This window comes from Chelonia mydas, chromosome 2 (genome assembly GCF_015237465.2).
Source record: "Chelonia mydas isolate rCheMyd1 chromosome 2, rCheMyd1.pri.v2, whole genome shotgun sequence".
Lineage (NCBI taxonomy): Eukaryota > Metazoa > Chordata > Testudines > Cheloniidae > Chelonia > Chelonia mydas.
Window position 1 is genome coordinate 34,017,977 of NC_057850.1, and position 16,258 is coordinate 34,034,234.

At 41.3% G+C, this 16,258-nt stretch overlaps 1 protein-coding gene across 4 annotated transcripts in view; it reads right to left on the reverse strand.

The window, feature by feature from the left end:
• Positions 1 to 11,155: 11,155 nt before the first annotated feature.
• The window catches only part of ZFPM2 (zinc finger protein, FOG family member 2), a 440,899-nt gene continuing 435,796 nt past the window's right edge, over positions 11,156 to 16,258 (reverse strand). For all 4 annotated transcript variants that reach the window (XM_043539194.1, XM_043539196.1, XM_037892134.2 and 1 more), the window contains one exon: positions 11,156 to 14,630. In XM_043539194.1, coding sequence (XP_043395129.1) covers positions 12,139 to 14,630 — 2,492 coding nt within the window. In that variant the 3' untranslated portion in view covers positions 11,156 to 12,138. The remainder of the gene's footprint in view (positions 14,631 to 16,258) is intronic.

A 16,258-nucleotide genomic window follows, 5' to 3' on the forward strand; every position in this document is an offset into this window, starting at 1 on the left:
CTTTACATTAAGACCTGCATCTGAGTTTTGTCAATACACTCCCCAAGTGTTTCTGGGTGATCCAACCGAAAGTTGTTAAATAATGTTATATCGTCAATATAAATTTGTGCAGTTTTGTAATCCATTTAACACTTGATTGACAGGCATCTGAAAAGGGGCACCAAAAGGCAATACTTTGAATCATACAGTCCCCTATCAGTAAGAAAAGTGGATTTCTTCTGTGTATTGAGGTCTAAAGGGATTTGCCAATAACTTAGTCAGCTCCAGAGTGCTGAGATATCTGGTGTTGCCTAAAATATCTTACGTATAATTGATTCTAGGCCTAGGATATGCATCAGGAATTGTGACAGCATTAAGTTTTCTGTAGTCAACACAAAACACAAAACCTTACACTCTTAGCTTTTTTTATTAACCAACCCAACAGGGGAGGACAAGGAACTGTCAAACCTTTCAATTAGCCCCATAGCCAGCATACTCTTTACAAATTTGCTCCTGCACTTTGCTAGTGGTAAGCTCTACTAGGTGCAGGCTGAGGTCCCACCATGTCAATCCTACAGACCATTTTATGAGTCATACTTGGTATGCTAGAGAATACCTGCTTGTGGCTTTGCAGCACAGACAACATTTCTGCCCTCTCAGTGTGTGTTAACCCTTTACATATCTCAATGGTCTCAAGTGATGACTCACCATGGCATTCAGCCATCAAATCAATGAGGGGGTGTTGTCTCAGAATCCCCCTCAGCACAAGTCATATTTACAATGGCTTCTTTATTGTGATAGGCATTAAGCCTATTTACAGGCACAGTCTGTGGAGCAACCTTTCTGTGGGGTTTCTGTACATGGTCTGTTAGCTCATTATCTCATTCCACAACTTCATGAGGCCCCTCCGATGATGTTTGCATTTTGTGCCTTTTTACAGGGAGTAATACTGGACCAAGTGTTTCCCACGTCAAAGAAGCGTCCACAAGCATTTTGATCCTACCATGTTTTCTGTGTATTGTGGCTCTCAGAGAGATTAGTCTGAACTGCTCCCATTGTGTGCCTTAGGCCCTTTCTGAACTTCTGTACATAATTAATTACTGGTTCCCACCCTGCCTCAGGGCCACCCTCCCAAGATTCCCTGATGAAATCCAGGAGCACTCTCACCTTGCTCCCATACAGAAAAATCAAATGGGGTGAATCCTATGGACTCTTGGGGAGCTTCCCTATGAGAAAATAACAGCTAGAGTAACATTTCATCCCAGTCACATGCCCTCTAGTTTGCATACCTTCCCAACATAGATTTCGGTGTCCTGTTAAACCTTTCAACTAAAACATTTGTCTCTGGATGTTATTGGGCAGCCTTCAGTTGTTTTACCTCACAGAGCCTCCATAATTCACTGAATAGTGCGAACATGACATTTGATTCACAATCTGATAAGAGCTCCCTAGGAAATCCTACTCAGCTGAAAATAGTGAATAGAGCTTTTGCTACTGTGTCAGCCTCTATATTAGATAGATGCCTCTGGATATCTACTTGTATAGTCCACTACTACCAAAATATATTTCTTTCCCCTCTGGGATGGCCAGGGCATTGGACCAACAATATCTATTGCTACCCTAAAAATGTATCTTTCATCATGGGTAATGGGTGAAGAAGAGCTTTTGGGGGGCCCTACAGGCTTCTTCCACTTCTGACATAAGTTACAAGACTTGCCGTATTTCTTCACCCATTTTGAATACTTGGCCAGTAAAAATGACTTTTTAATTTCATACGTCCTCTCTGACACCAAATAATCAGCAAAAGGATAGTCATGGGTTAACAACATTACCTCCCCAAAACACTTAGCAGGAGCAATCAGTTACTTGTAAGGCTTCCTAGGGCCTCTATTTTTCCCCACAGGAGCTTCTCTGTACATTTCTCCCTCCTTTTCAAAAAACCCTCCTCTGTTTTACTTAATGGGGGTACCCCGGAAATCATTTCTTTTATATCTTCTAGAGAGGTGTCTGCTCTCAGCTGTCAGAGCTGGCAGCAGACAAAAAATTGCCTCAGAGCAGTCTCAGGCATTGGAGGTGACTCCTCCCCTCCCATTCCTGGAGGTACACTTCCTCTGTCTCTCTGCTAAGCTGGGGATGGAAACATACCCTTCCCTCATAGCTGATTCTCTGTTTTCACAGTCCCCTTTGGGACCAAAAAGCTATATTCCTTTTTTACTGTGAGTTACTCTATTAACATCTTTGGACACAATCAAATTACCAGTACCAATTAGCATCTCTGCTGGAATGCTCACCAGCCCACCAGTCTTTAAGATGCTTTTTAGACCTTCCCACTCCAACTGTACTTTAGCTAAAGGCATGTTAGTTTTAGATTTTCCCAGTGTAAGGAGTTTTCCATATCCCCCAGGGAGCATGTCAGTTTCCCTACCCAGGCTTTCTCTGACCACAGAAATCCGGGTGTCAGCATCTCTCTAACCTTGGCATACCTTGCCATTCACTTTGGAAAGTTTAATAAATTCAGAATCAACCTCCAGTGGGTCAGACCTTACAACATTCATCAGGGTCTGCTTATGCTCCACCCTATATTGTTTGTTTATGATAGCTGCATTAATCTGTGCTGGATGGGGTGTAAACCTAGATTCGCTCTGATTAGAGCACTCTCTTTTGATGTGCTCAGCAGAGCCATTGAAAAACTCTTTCTTGGACCATCCTCCTGTGATAGATTTCTGTGACTATGTTTACCAGGCGGGGATTGGTTGTGGGATGGCAGGTGCCTAGATTCTCAACTGCCCTCCCTCTTCCCAAGGATAAAATGGGACCCTCCCTTTACTCTGGGTTTCTAACCTTCTCTCTTAGGCTTGCTCTCACTGTACACTCTGGGATTTATGTCAAATAGCTGCTCTAATTTCTTAAGAGACTACTCTCAGGAAATGTTCCTATGCCAAGCGGTTAAATAACTGGTCATAAGTCTCTACTCCTTTCCCCACGTTTTCATCAAATCATACATCTTACATATACTTATTCTGTATGACTCATCTTATCATGATTTTTGAGGTTTCTGAATTTTAACCTATATAACTCAGAGGTGAATTCAAACCTTTGTAACACAGCTTTTTAAAAGGCACAATATTGCAAAGCTTCTTCTAGTTCCTTCTTATTAAAAATTTGCAGTGCTTTACCTGTAAGTTTTGAGACTAGCTTGGGACTCTCTTCACCACTGGAATCTTATGTAATTCACAAAGTTTTTCAAAAGTAGTGACATATTCTTCAGTACAGTACCATCCATCTCTCTGTATACAAGGCATCATTTGTCCCATCTAGATATTCTTTGGTGAGAACTGATTATTGCATGAGGGTTTTGTATCTTCATCTCCAGCATCTTGAGCTGGTGTTTCCCTTCCTCACGCTTCCTGTCCTCCAGTTTCAGGGCTCTCTGATGTGCTTCTTCTTGCTGCAGTTTCTCTGCCTCCCTCTCTTTGGCTGTCTAGTCAGCTTCCCATTTCTGGTGCTCACGATCCTTGTCTGCTTTTTCCATCTTTTCCTGCTCTAATTTGAACCAATGGGGTTCTAGCTATAATTTTTCTCTCTCCAGCTGTATCCATTCAGGATTCAGCTTTAGCTTTGCAGGTCTGTTTCCTCCTGCCACTGCAGCCTCATGCCCCCTTGGGAAACTTGGCTGCCTTTTCTGGCACCTGTCATATTCCATGAGAAGGGTTTTCAACTCATCTGACCTTTTTCCTGTAGAAAGCAAGCAGTGATCTGCACATAACTCTTCTGCTTTCTGCTATACTTTGCTCATCCTGCCCTTGCTCCTGGTCTATCTATCTTATGCTTTCCTTTGCTCTGTTTCCTTTCCCGAAATAAACAAACAGAAAATAACCATAACTTTTTCTGTGCTTCTTTGTTTGTTTGGGAATCTCTTACAAATCCAATTGATCAGTGCTTGAAGTGAGAACCTCAGCCAGCTAGCAAACTGTGTGTAAATCCTGTTCCATCAACATCACTGCGAAGATCTGGGAGTGTTCAGGACTGTGAATCACCTTATTATCCCTTCCTCAGTGAAATAGGGTCTTACTGGAGCTCAACTGTGTGTCAGCTTCCTGGCGCTCCCATCTGCTAACAATGTTTTCAGTCTTTATTTTGCCTTGCAGGTAACCGTCAGGTGCACGTCTCAATCCCCAAAAGTCCTCCTACAGCTTTCCTCTGCAGTATCCAGCCCCTGTCCCTGGACACATACAGAAATTACCCAGGTCACAGGCTCCAAAGAGATGTATTACACACCAGCCTGCTGATCAGCTGAGGAGTCACACTTCAATATTACAGCACTGAGGTGACTTTATGCTAAAACCAAGGCTGTTTATTAAGGAAGAACAGAGCATTAAGTGATATGGAGTAATGCTAGTGGAAACAGATATGGTAACACATAAAATAAAAGTATAATGTGCTTCTAAGAGACTAACCACAGCTTTCGCAGACTACAGTCATTTGGCTAAGGCAATTTTCTCACTCTTGGAGTTTGCTGATTTTCAGCCAAACCAGGGTCCAGCAATGTGTTAGGGGTAGTGACTGTGTCAGCCCTAACAGGCGTTGCTGTTACTGAGAGTGAGTCCTTTGGCAGTGGGCACTGAGGGGCTCGTAGGGGCACAATATCACCATTTTATTCTTCTCTGTGTGTTTGTACTTGGTGCCAGATTTTGCAAAGGTCTTTAAAAAGCAATGGAGTTAGGGTGCTAGGTATTTTTGAAAATCCCACTTGACTCCTATTTTCACTTTTAGGCACCTAAATACGGGGTCATCATTTCAGAAAAATGCAGCGGGGACGAGGAGGGAATTTGTGTCAGCGTACAGAGCATTACATGTGAGTATATTACATCCTGCAAAGTCGGAGGGGAAGGTGGGGCCAAAAGTGGAAGTGATTACGGAGCACATAGACCTATAAAAAGTCTAGCAGGAGGCCAAACCTACGTGGGGGAGGGGGCTGCTGCCCCTTGTGCTATAACAAATGATGCGCCTGCCCAAATACCTTTAAAAATCTGGCCCACCCTTCCAATTGTGCCAAATCATCAATTTTTTTTATTCTCTATGGAAAAAATGAGCTTCAGACCAGTTTTCATGTGTTAATCCACATCTAATTTCGTTTTCCTTTAACTCAGAGAGTAGTTTGAAGATGTGCTGTCAAAACAGATTTAAAGGTTTCTCCCTAACTATTCTTTTTGTTCAAAGGCAGGTTTTTTGTTTTATTTTGTTGGCTTGAAAAATGGTGGCAGTGAACCCATGTGCGCCTCTCCCTTTGCATGTTTACCCCCAGTATGGGACCCTCAATCACAGAATGAGGCAGCTTCTCTCTAAGCCATTTTCTTCTCTGATCAGTCCTTGAGCCTACGGGTCTTTTATTAGATTCCACAATTATATCTCGGGGGACGGGGACAGGGAAGGAAGGGAGCAGGAGAAGTAGCATCATCAGAATTAACAGCAGATTGAAAATGTTAAAGCACAAAAAGAGACTGTCATTCTTGCTCCCACAGGCAAAAATGCCAACATAATCAGCCCAGTGGTATTTTCCCCATATCTTCCTATAGTCTAGTTGCCAGGGGTTTAACAAGTCTTACGGAAAAAGAAAGCGAAAATGAAGTGAAGGTGAGTCCTTCCAAGCGAATTGAACCAACCAAACCATCCAGGGACAATCTAATATTGCTGCCTACCCTTGAAGAGCTATTACCCCAGCTTCTCCATTTTTTGCCCTTGTGACTCATGCTTCAAAGGAAGAATGGGAATAGGAAGGCTTTTTTTGTCAGGATTAGATTGAGGACTGTGGTTTCCACATGAACAGTGCTTCTGACGTGGGCGACGGGTATTATAGGCTGGGGAAGGCTGTGCCGCCCCAAACAGCCAGGCGTGGCTGCGCCCACACGCCACCCCCAGAACCCCTCTGCAGCTCCCCCTGTGTGGGGACGATGGCTCGGACTGGAGCTGTGCCGCCCCCCTCCTGGTGCTCTGGGGCTGGGGGTGCCAGTGGCCATGGTGAGAGGGCTCTGGGCTTCAGTAGGAGGGAGGGGGCGTGGAAGGTGAGTGGCCTCAGGCAGAATGGGTAGGGCTGGGGACTAGCCTCCCCAAGCTGGCAGTTCACACACCACCCATGCTTCTGAATCTGTCAGTCAGAGCTACACAACAGAAGGTTCAGCACAGATGAATTTCTTCTCCTTATAAAACATGAAAATACTGTTCATGTTAATACTGGGCTGTAAACTGTTTTGCTAGCAGCTGACCTTTCAAATTGGCAACGTTAGTGGGTCAGAAAAGAGAGTACATTTATATGCAGCCCACATTGCAGGGTCAGATGACTCCAGGGTCACTATTTTTAGTGTAATAGAGCTGGGCAAATTGTTGGAAAAAATATTTTCACAACTGTTAGTGGATTCCGAATTGTGATTTGTACAAATCATATTTGTACCCTTTCTTTCTTCACTTTTCCACCCAAATGCGTGGCAGAAGCGAAAATGTCAATATGCATGAAAAAACCTTTATTTGTGTGTGAGCTAGCATATTTACTATTTGTATTGCAGAAGCACATGTAAGCCCCAGTCATGGACTACTACCCCATTTTGTTAGGTGGTATATAAACACATACCAAAAAGATGGTCCCTGTCCTGAAGAGCTGGTGCATGTCTGGTCACCCTTTTGTCTCTCTCTCTGCACCCAAGTATACATCTTCAACATCTTTCTTAGCATATCTCCAGTCCAATGTCTGCGCTCTACCAATGCTGCTGGCTTTGACCTCCATACAGTCCTCCCATTTCTATCTTCATCGTTGTCTTCTTTTTTAGTTTCTCCTCCTCCCTTTGCATGGAATGCCTTGTATAGGGGACTAATGGGTCACCTAACTCAGCACAGAATATGACAACAGTCTTCATTCTTTGGAGGAAGCATCACAAACGACAACTAAAGTAGTGTGGATTGTGTGATAGGTGAGAGAACTGGAAGACTAGTTAATTCAATAACTTAGACGCTTAGTGAGTATGTTTGTTTATTATGATCTTATGAATATAAGTGCATTTTAATGGCAGTAGAACAATGTCACAAGGTCCCTGATAGTAACACTGTTAATATACAGAAAACAGACAAAATTATGTGATAATGCTCTGTGTGGCTGGGGTTACACATATTGTAAAATGTTGTGACACAAAATTGAGGCCAATGGATTCAATCTGTGTGTGATAAACATATAAATTATGTGTATTCTGGTATTTATATATGTAGGAATTTCAGAGCAAACCCCCAAAACCAGAGTTGTAGAACTTGGGCAATAAAATGAGCCAGACTTCTTTTAGACTTTGCAGTGCTTGCTGAGCCAGTCTGAGATCTGGCTACAACCATCACAATTAGGACTGCACATGTACATTCACACACAATTACTTGTTCTCAATGTGACCAAAAACTGAATCCAAAGCCTGATAGAAAATATATCAAGTTTTTATCTTTTCCATATCCTCAGTCAGAAAGGAACTAGCTCTTTTTAAGTATGATGCCTACATAAAAATGGCCATACTTGGTCAGACCAAAGGTCCATTTAGCCCAGTATCCTGTCAATGCCAGATGTCCCAGAGGGAATGAACAGAGCAGATAATCATCAGTTGTTCAATCCCCTGTTGCCCATTCCCAGCTTCTGGCAAACAGAGGCTGGAGACACCATCCCTACCCATCCTGGCTAAAAGTCATTGATGGACCTATCCTCCGTGAATTTATCTAGTCCTTTTTTGAACCCTGCTATAGTCTTGGCCTTCACAACATCCTCTGGCAAAAAGTTCCATAGGTTGACTGGGCATTGTGTGAAGAAATACTTCCTGTTGTTTGTTTTAAACCTGCTGCCTATTAATTTCATTTGGTGACCCCTAGTTCTTATGTTATGAGATGGAGTTATGAGATGGAGTAAATATCACTTCCCTATTTACTTTCTCCACACCGGTCATGATTTTATAGACCTCTATCAGATCCCCTCTTAAGTCATCTCTTTTCCAAGCTGAAAAGTCCCAGTCTCATTCATCTCTCCTCATATGGCAGCCATTCCACACCCCTAATCATTTTGTTGTTGCCCTTTTCTGAACCTTTTCCAATTCCAATATATCCTTGTTGAGATGGGATGACCCCATCTGCACGCAGTGTTCAAGGTGTGGGCCTACTTGTATAGCCACTCCTTTTGGCTTGTACGAGAAAAGATTTTAAATGTCCTGTATTTTCCTCGGCCTAATTATTTTCTGCTGCATTTCTATCCCTTATGTGCGTTCCACTCGCTCCCTCAATAACCCTAATAATTTCCTCAGGCACTGCCTGGGATAATGGCCTGGGAACCAAACTGTTTAACTGAGGTGACCAATCACATGGTGAATTCCACATATTTTATACTTTAGAGCAGGGGTTCTCAACCTTTTACTTTCTGAGCCCCCTCCAACCCTGCAACGTGCTATAAAAACTCCACGGCCCACCTGTGCCACAACAACTGGTTTTCTGCATATAAAAGCCAGGGCCGGCATTAGAGGGTAGTAAATAGGACAACTGTCTGGGGCCCCATGCCACAGTGGTCCCCCGCAAAGGCAAGTTGCTCAGGGTTTGGCTTTAGTCCCAGATAGTGGGGCTCAGGGCCCTGGGCTTCAGCCCCATGTGGTGGGGCTTCAGCTTCTGCCCTGGGCCCCAGCAAGTAACGCTGGCCCTGCTTGGTGGACTCCCTGAACCCTATTCGCGGCCTCCCACAGTGGGACCGAGACCCCTGGTTGAGAATCATTGCTTTAGAGGAGTGCTTACTTTGGATTTCGCTTTTTTTTTCTGTAGTTGAATTTTTAGACAAATAATGAACAAACATATAAAACCCACAAATAGAAAAAAGGCCCAAACACAACAAATAAATGATTTTTAAGATCGTTTGAGCAGCTCTAGTAACACTTGAAAAAATCCATGGGCAGAATTCACAGGTGGTATAAGTCATTAGTTGGTCAGAAAACAGGTATAGGGGGCATATTACTTTTAATTATTTGTTATTGATATTACTGTGGTGACTAGAGGCCCCAGTCAAGATCAGGGCTCAGCTGTGGTAAATGCTTTACAAGAGCTAATACGAGACATGCCCTGCTTACAATCTTGTTTAAGATAAGACATAACAAATGGGTATAACAATGAAATGGAAGGAATGGGAGGAGAAAAGGAAGGTAAAGTAACTAGAACATGGGGTTACTTAGACTAGCAATGTGCACAGTTAGATGCATCAGACTGATAGATATATAATTTATGAAAAATAAATAAGAAATAAAATGAATGTTAGTGATTCTTCTTACTACCTGCCTAGGCATTGTAAAGTAGCATAATTACACCAATTTGGCATTCTGTAGGTGTAGTAAATGAATATAAGTAACATAGCAAGGGTGTGATTCTCCTCTCACTCTACCATTGTTACTTCATTGAAGTCAATGGAGTTATATCTCTGTAAAACTCGTGTAAGTGAGTGGAGAACCAGCCCCATTGCCTCTATAATCTTAGAGTAGCGAAAACGCCCAGCAATTTGAACAGGAATTTTTCCTGCACACAGCCTGAAATAGCCTTAAAAAATAAAAATGCAGGTGGTTGATGGACCTTTCCAAAACCCCATCCACAGTATTAGCTGGAGCACCATTTCAGTCTTACACAAACAGGTATGGCAGCTAGGCCCCCAAAGTTGATTCCTCATTCTAACAGGACAGTCCCAAATGGATAATGCCATTAAATTCTGCCTGTTTTGGGGCAGCCTACCAATCTTTACTTTGTGAGTGTATTATTTCTAAATAAAGACAGTAAAATATAGAATCATTTATAAATTCTAGGTCACCATAGATATGTATTATGTTAATTTTTGTGAAAGGATTCACTCCAGGTTAACCCATCTTCAGTTTTAAAAGTACTGTACAAATGTGTGTAATTGTTTTGCCTCTTAAAAATGTGTATGGTAGAATAGAAAGAAATGGCATATCTCAGGCTTAATATGAAAATTATTTTTATTTCAGCTGCATATGTGTAAATCTAGCGTACTACTGCTTAAGTCAACAGAGTTACTCTGAATTGACACCAGTGTAATGTGATGAGAATGTGGCCCATAAAATGTTGACTGAGGTCACCACTTCTCTTTACCTAAAACAAAAGGATTAAGCTCCAGTAATACAATATTTGTGCATGAAGCTGAAATGAGAAATTGTCCTGAAATTAGCATAAATACAGATTGTAAAATTCTCGAGCCTTCGTTCTGAAAATAGCATATGCTCAAGATGCAGCCCAGATTGGGGCTTTGTGAGTGTGCACAAGCCAGACATGCAGGTGTGTATCAGGCATTTTATACTCATATCTTGAACATGCAAACAAATCACATCCTTTTTACAAAATGTGGACCTCATGTTGTTCAGAAACATAAAGAAATCTCAGCAATTAAAAAATAAAATCTTTTAAGGTTCTACATAGCTATTCGATGTAAATATCGTTCTTTTTTGTGTTTGACAAGGTGTTTGTACTTAGCTGATAAGGGAACTAAACTAAACTAACTAAAGTTGTTTATTTGATTTGTTCATGTGAAGGTCTCACAAGTTTATAAGATTAAAAAATGCGCCAACAGTTTATTTTTTTCCACATTAAATCTGTCTGAAACAGCGGGTAGGAGACGGCATGGTTGGGAACTCAGGATATTAACTCTTTCTTCAGCCCTTTGATATTTAATATCATATGTCAATTCTTGCATAGCATTTATTATTTATTAATCTAGGTTGTACATATTTTTTAAAATAAAAGATTAGCCACTATAAAGCCAATTACTATTCATTTGAAAAATACTGCTGTTTTGTTTCTTAAAGATCACTGGTGAGATTAAAAGATACAGGGTGATAGCTTCAGCTGGTGTACACCAGCATAGTTCCATTGGCTTCAGCATGTCGACATACAGCCCTTGGTCTTCAGTGAAGTATGTCTTCCTTGATTCCAATTAAAAGAAATATCCTGCGTATAATAGGCCTGCTTATTTTCTCCTTTTAAACTGTTTTCAGATATATTTACTTCAAATGCAGAGTGTATGATGTTAGCCTGTCCCCAACTACTCACTTAAATGTTTTGAAATCTACACCTTTGCAAATAGAGCAAAACAAAACAAAACAAAAAAATTACTGCCAAACATCTCCAATGATCTGGAATTTTATTCCATCCATATACATGCATAGTAACAACATTTGTTGAGAAATTATTTCTATCAGAAGTAGAACATTATCTTTGTGATCACCAGTTGCAGTATTGCTACTCTTATATTTAAATATATCTTATATATGAATTAGATTCATACTTGCAGCATTGAGTTTAGGGTTTCATTTTAGACTGTGCCTTTCAAAAGATAAAACTGACTTGATATGACTTCATTACTTACAATACTGCTTCCAGTAATTTTGTTCATTCTTATAAAGTATTGCATTAACAGCAAAGTTTTAAAAATTGAGACAGAGATGCATCAGCGAAAGAAAATACAAGTACTATACAAGAAAAAAATTGCCATCTTCATTTAACGTACGTTTCAGATTAAGAAAGTGGACAGAAACATACTGCTACATACAAATGCAAAGCCTAATGACTAAGGTACTGTATCTGCTAAAATATAAAGTGCAAACTGAGCCCAATAATTCAAAAAATTGAAATTTTAAGGCGAACTTTACAGCATAGTTGAAACTTTTTTGCAAGTTATATTTTAGCAGATACGTATATCTGCAACAGCATATAAGAAAAAAATCAGGATACACAAGTGCTTTTGAAGCTACTTCTAAAATGCTTTTCTGTATTGTTTGTGACTATTTTCTTTAAAATCTACTATACAGTGCAAACCATATGTGCTACACAATAACTATACAATAACATTACAAATGACTTTAATATAAAGTTTTTAAATAAAAAATAACATAACTACAGCTATGAATACTGCTGGTAAAATAAATTAATATTTTTGAAAATGGCACCAATAATACACTTTACTAATGGACTGTAATGAAATTACACCTTGAAGTCTTCAACTCAGCAATAATGAATTATCTCCTGATTGTCCAGATGTAATTCACACAGCTTTCTTTAGACTGTATGGAACAATATACTAAACACAGGTACCAAAGGTGACCAATTGTTTCATTTGACATGTTCCGCTGCATGTGACGAGCAATAAAACTTCTTGTGAGTTATAAAGTTTGAAAGGTTGTTGAACTGGATGTCACACAGTCGGCAATATTTCCCACTGGTTGGGGCTTGGGTAGAACCATTCACACCTTTTGCTATACTAGACAACTGTTCCTCCGCTGTAGGAATAGCTGGAGAGACATTTTCGTTTGCAGCTAAAGGATTCTCAGAAATCCAAGAGGGAGATTTGTGCCCATCTTCATGTTGAGGATTCTGGGAAATGTTCTCTTGTTGTTGGTTTGTTGCAGGCCTTTCCTCCTGTTTTAGTCCACCATTAACTATTACCATGCCTCTGTTTTTTGGCAATAATGGAAGAGACTCTTTCTTCTGCACAGCACACCCGTTTGAAGGTATCTGGCCTTTAGGAGATTCACCTTCTGTATTTGTGCTTTGATCTAAATCAGTGTTATGAATGACAAGAGAACCAGAAATGTAATCACTTGGCTTTATGCCATAATATGGAGAAAGCTGATCTGCTCCTTTAGCTTTCTTTATTGCTCCAGGGTAAAGGCATTGTGGAAGAAACAAATGTTTGTTTTCTTCTTTTGTAGCAATAAGCTGGGCGGCTTCACTAAAGACTTTAAGTCCTTGAAGAGTTGCTAAGTGTGTAGAAAACAAGTTTCCATTGGGAGAAGACTGTTTCGAGTTTCCATTTTTCTCACATTTGATTATGCTTCTTTCATAACTGACATCAGGGCTGTTTCGTTCACTTTCTGGGTTTTGAAACACTTTGCTCTCAAGCTGTCCCATGTCATTACGCTGATGTGCAGTGACAGGGCAAAAATTTTGCTTATGGGCAAGATAGTTCTCTACCTTATTAAAACTGATCTTGCAAACTGTGCACTCATGGTAGTCTAGAAGCCTTTTTGGAGAGGTGGATGTCCTGTCTGACTGTGATAAACATTTTTTGCTGAGATCTATGGGTACATCCATCTCCAAGCAAGAAACTGTGGAGTGTGGAGTGTCACACTTTGAAACTGGAATACATTTGTTAATGGACAACGAAGTTTCTAGATGCTTTGAGACTATTCCTGGAAAGATATCACACCGAGGATGGTAACATTCTCCAAGACCTTCTGTTGATTCTTGAGTGGATGTGCAAGGGTTGCCAAGATTAGCCACTTCAAGAAACCGTTGTTGAACCAGCTGAGGCCTTTGCTCCTGCTCTGGTAGGCACATCTCATACATCTTCCTTCGTTTACGTGTGCGCATTGTTCTCTGCATAGCAGGCACTTTGCTGGAAGCAGATCTCTTCAGTGGAGGATCATGGCGTGTGGCACAATAATACTGTTTGTGGACCATGTATGTTTCATGTCTGCTGAAAGTAATATTGCAAGCTTCACATGTGGTTTTGTTGGGATCACTTTCTCCTTCTACTAAAGGAGCACTGGGGTTCTTCACATCAGCAGGTTTTCCATTCATTTTCTCATCATTGCTGGTTGCAGCTGAGAGCTTCTTAGCCTGTGCTGAAAAGTCTTTTTCATGAACCTTACTGTTTGGCCCAATCAAATCTAAGACAGTGGAGGAGTTGATGCAAGATGTCTGAAGAAGCTGGTTCTCTGCGTCGGAAGTGTGAGGAGCAGTATTCAGAATGTTTATAGAACTTTGGCCATTATTGGGACTTACAGCCTCAGGTATTTTTTCAGAAATGCTGGAAAAATCTGGTGACTTTGCCATCTGCTGCCATCGGCTGCTGCAGTAATGCTTTTTATGTACCAAGTAGTTGTCCAAATTGTTGAATGTTATGTTACACTCAAAACAAGTAGCCCCTTTTGGCATCAATGGACTGTAAATTACAGGAGGATAACTGCTACTGCCATGCCTCAGTCTTCGATGGACCAGTTCAGACATTTTGGCTAAGATCTCTGAAGCCTGGGGAACCACTGTGATGTCCTGGGGAAAAGCAAATTGAGAGAGAAAAGGTCCCATAGGGAAAGAAGGGCCAATATTAGGCTGAACTGGGGAGGAGGCAAGTCTTGGGCTAGATGGTTCAGATTTTATTTTAGTGTATGAAAAACTTTGTTTATTTGTTACAGGCTGTGTTTCTGGCCTCTGGGCTGGAAGGAAAAGTGGAGTCTTTTTTTCACATTTGTCAAGCTCAGTGTCTGAACTTGCATCCTTAGTCTGCATGGTCTTTTGGCTCTGGGGAACTTCACTTCTGTTCAGAAGGTCTGTTGCTGGCTGTAAAGCTTCTTCAGAACCACCTGGAGAGTGCTCAGCGTCACTTTCTCTTTGCAGCTTGTTGCCAGAGACATGTAGCTCTTGGTGCTGCAATAACTCCCTCTGAGTTTGGAAGCCAAAATGGCAGTGATTGCATCTAAAGGCAGCTTGAGTGAGATGTGAAAACAGGTGCTGATGAAAGTTAATCACTGAGTCTGCAGTGTAGTTACAAACTGTGCATTTCAGACTAGCACCAGGTGGGAGAAATTCTTCCATTTTCACTCCTATGGAAAAGATAAATAATACACAACAAGTTAGGGTAACTGCTTTCCCCTCATGCAGTATACCATGAAAAGCAATCATATGGAGAATATAAACATCATGAGCACAACTCATTTTCCTCTGGTGAAAATGTTCTGTAAATATTCACCCATATTGGTCACTCAGGTAATGCTTAAATCAATTCAAAATCTCTTTCCAACCAACTGCTATAAGAGGTTCCCAAATTTATCAACTGTGACTACATATGCCATGAACTGGCTCATTTTCCATATTGAGTTCAGCATGGATTCAGAATTTCAGATATGAAGCAGAGAGCCCTCCAATTAATAAAGGGAAGGCCAGAGTAGCGGAAGAATAAAAATAGATCAGGCTCTCTCTAAACGGAAATGCCAAACTAACCCATTCCAGTTTTAGAAACAGCAATTTCCACTTGGAAAAAACATGTTGTTCCCCATAGATCAATAAGCATTGGGGTCCGATGTTCCACACAAGGATATTCAGTAGGAGCCACAGAGAAATCAAAAGGCTCAGGAGTATGTTCACTTTTCTCTGATCACAGGAACATATCAAGGCAATATGCTTGAGATCCAGTCCTCAAGCTCAAAGGGGGCCTATAAAAAGCACTGAATCAGAGGCAGAGTTGCAGACAGCACATTTCCAATAATCTCCATTACTGTTGGCCAGCGCCTGCTTGGCTGAGATGAACTGCCTATGTGGGAAAGAAGATCCAGGGCTCTGGAATGGGAACTCAGTGGGAGGATTGCTGAAAGGGTGAGTCCACTGTGAGGAAGGAGGAGGGCTGGACTCGGAGGAAAAAATGTCGATGAAGATAATACTCTTTTAGCCCTACACCACTAATAGTCACATGCAGTTATTGCAGGTAAGGAGTAAGGCTACAATTTCAGAATGGAAATTTTTAGTAAATTTCGTGTCAGAGGTGTGAGAAAAAACAGTAAGACAGAGAAAGGTCACGAAACAATGCAATTTTTGCTACATCAGCATGCACAAGAGTATGATGAGGATGTTCAAAGATCAGGTCCAGGAGAGCCGGAAGGTTGAAGAGTAACCCCACCCCACACTCATCCCCAGTGGCAGCTCATGCCCTGCAGGGCTGGGTCTGGCTCCCCACTCTGGATGTTGCAACCTGGTCCATGAGGTTGTGGAGCCACTCACATTTGGCCCATCCATCCCTCTGTGGATGGAGAGAGAAGGGTGGATGGGACACACCACTCAGTTTGGGGGCAAGGCCACTCAGTCTGGGGGCCTAACCAAATATGTTTTTACAGCCATTTCATGGACTTTATTAAAATTCACAATTTCTGTGACCACCATGACAAAATCATAGCCCTACTGAGACATATTTTTCTTAGATATGAACTCACCAGAGCTCTTCCTATCAAGTACAGTGTAAGAACAGAAGCAAATTCAAACCATACGCACAATCTGTGCAGAGAATGAGAGTGTGTTTCAGGGTGTACTCAAGCTATAAATGCCTCTAGAGCACAACTAAGGGCAGAGTTCTGTGCTGGAAGAACAACAATGGCCTACATTGTCTAAAGAGGAGTCCAGGGCTTCTATGAGTTTAATGAAGGAAAAATATCTGTGTTTGATTTAGATTTAAAACATTATA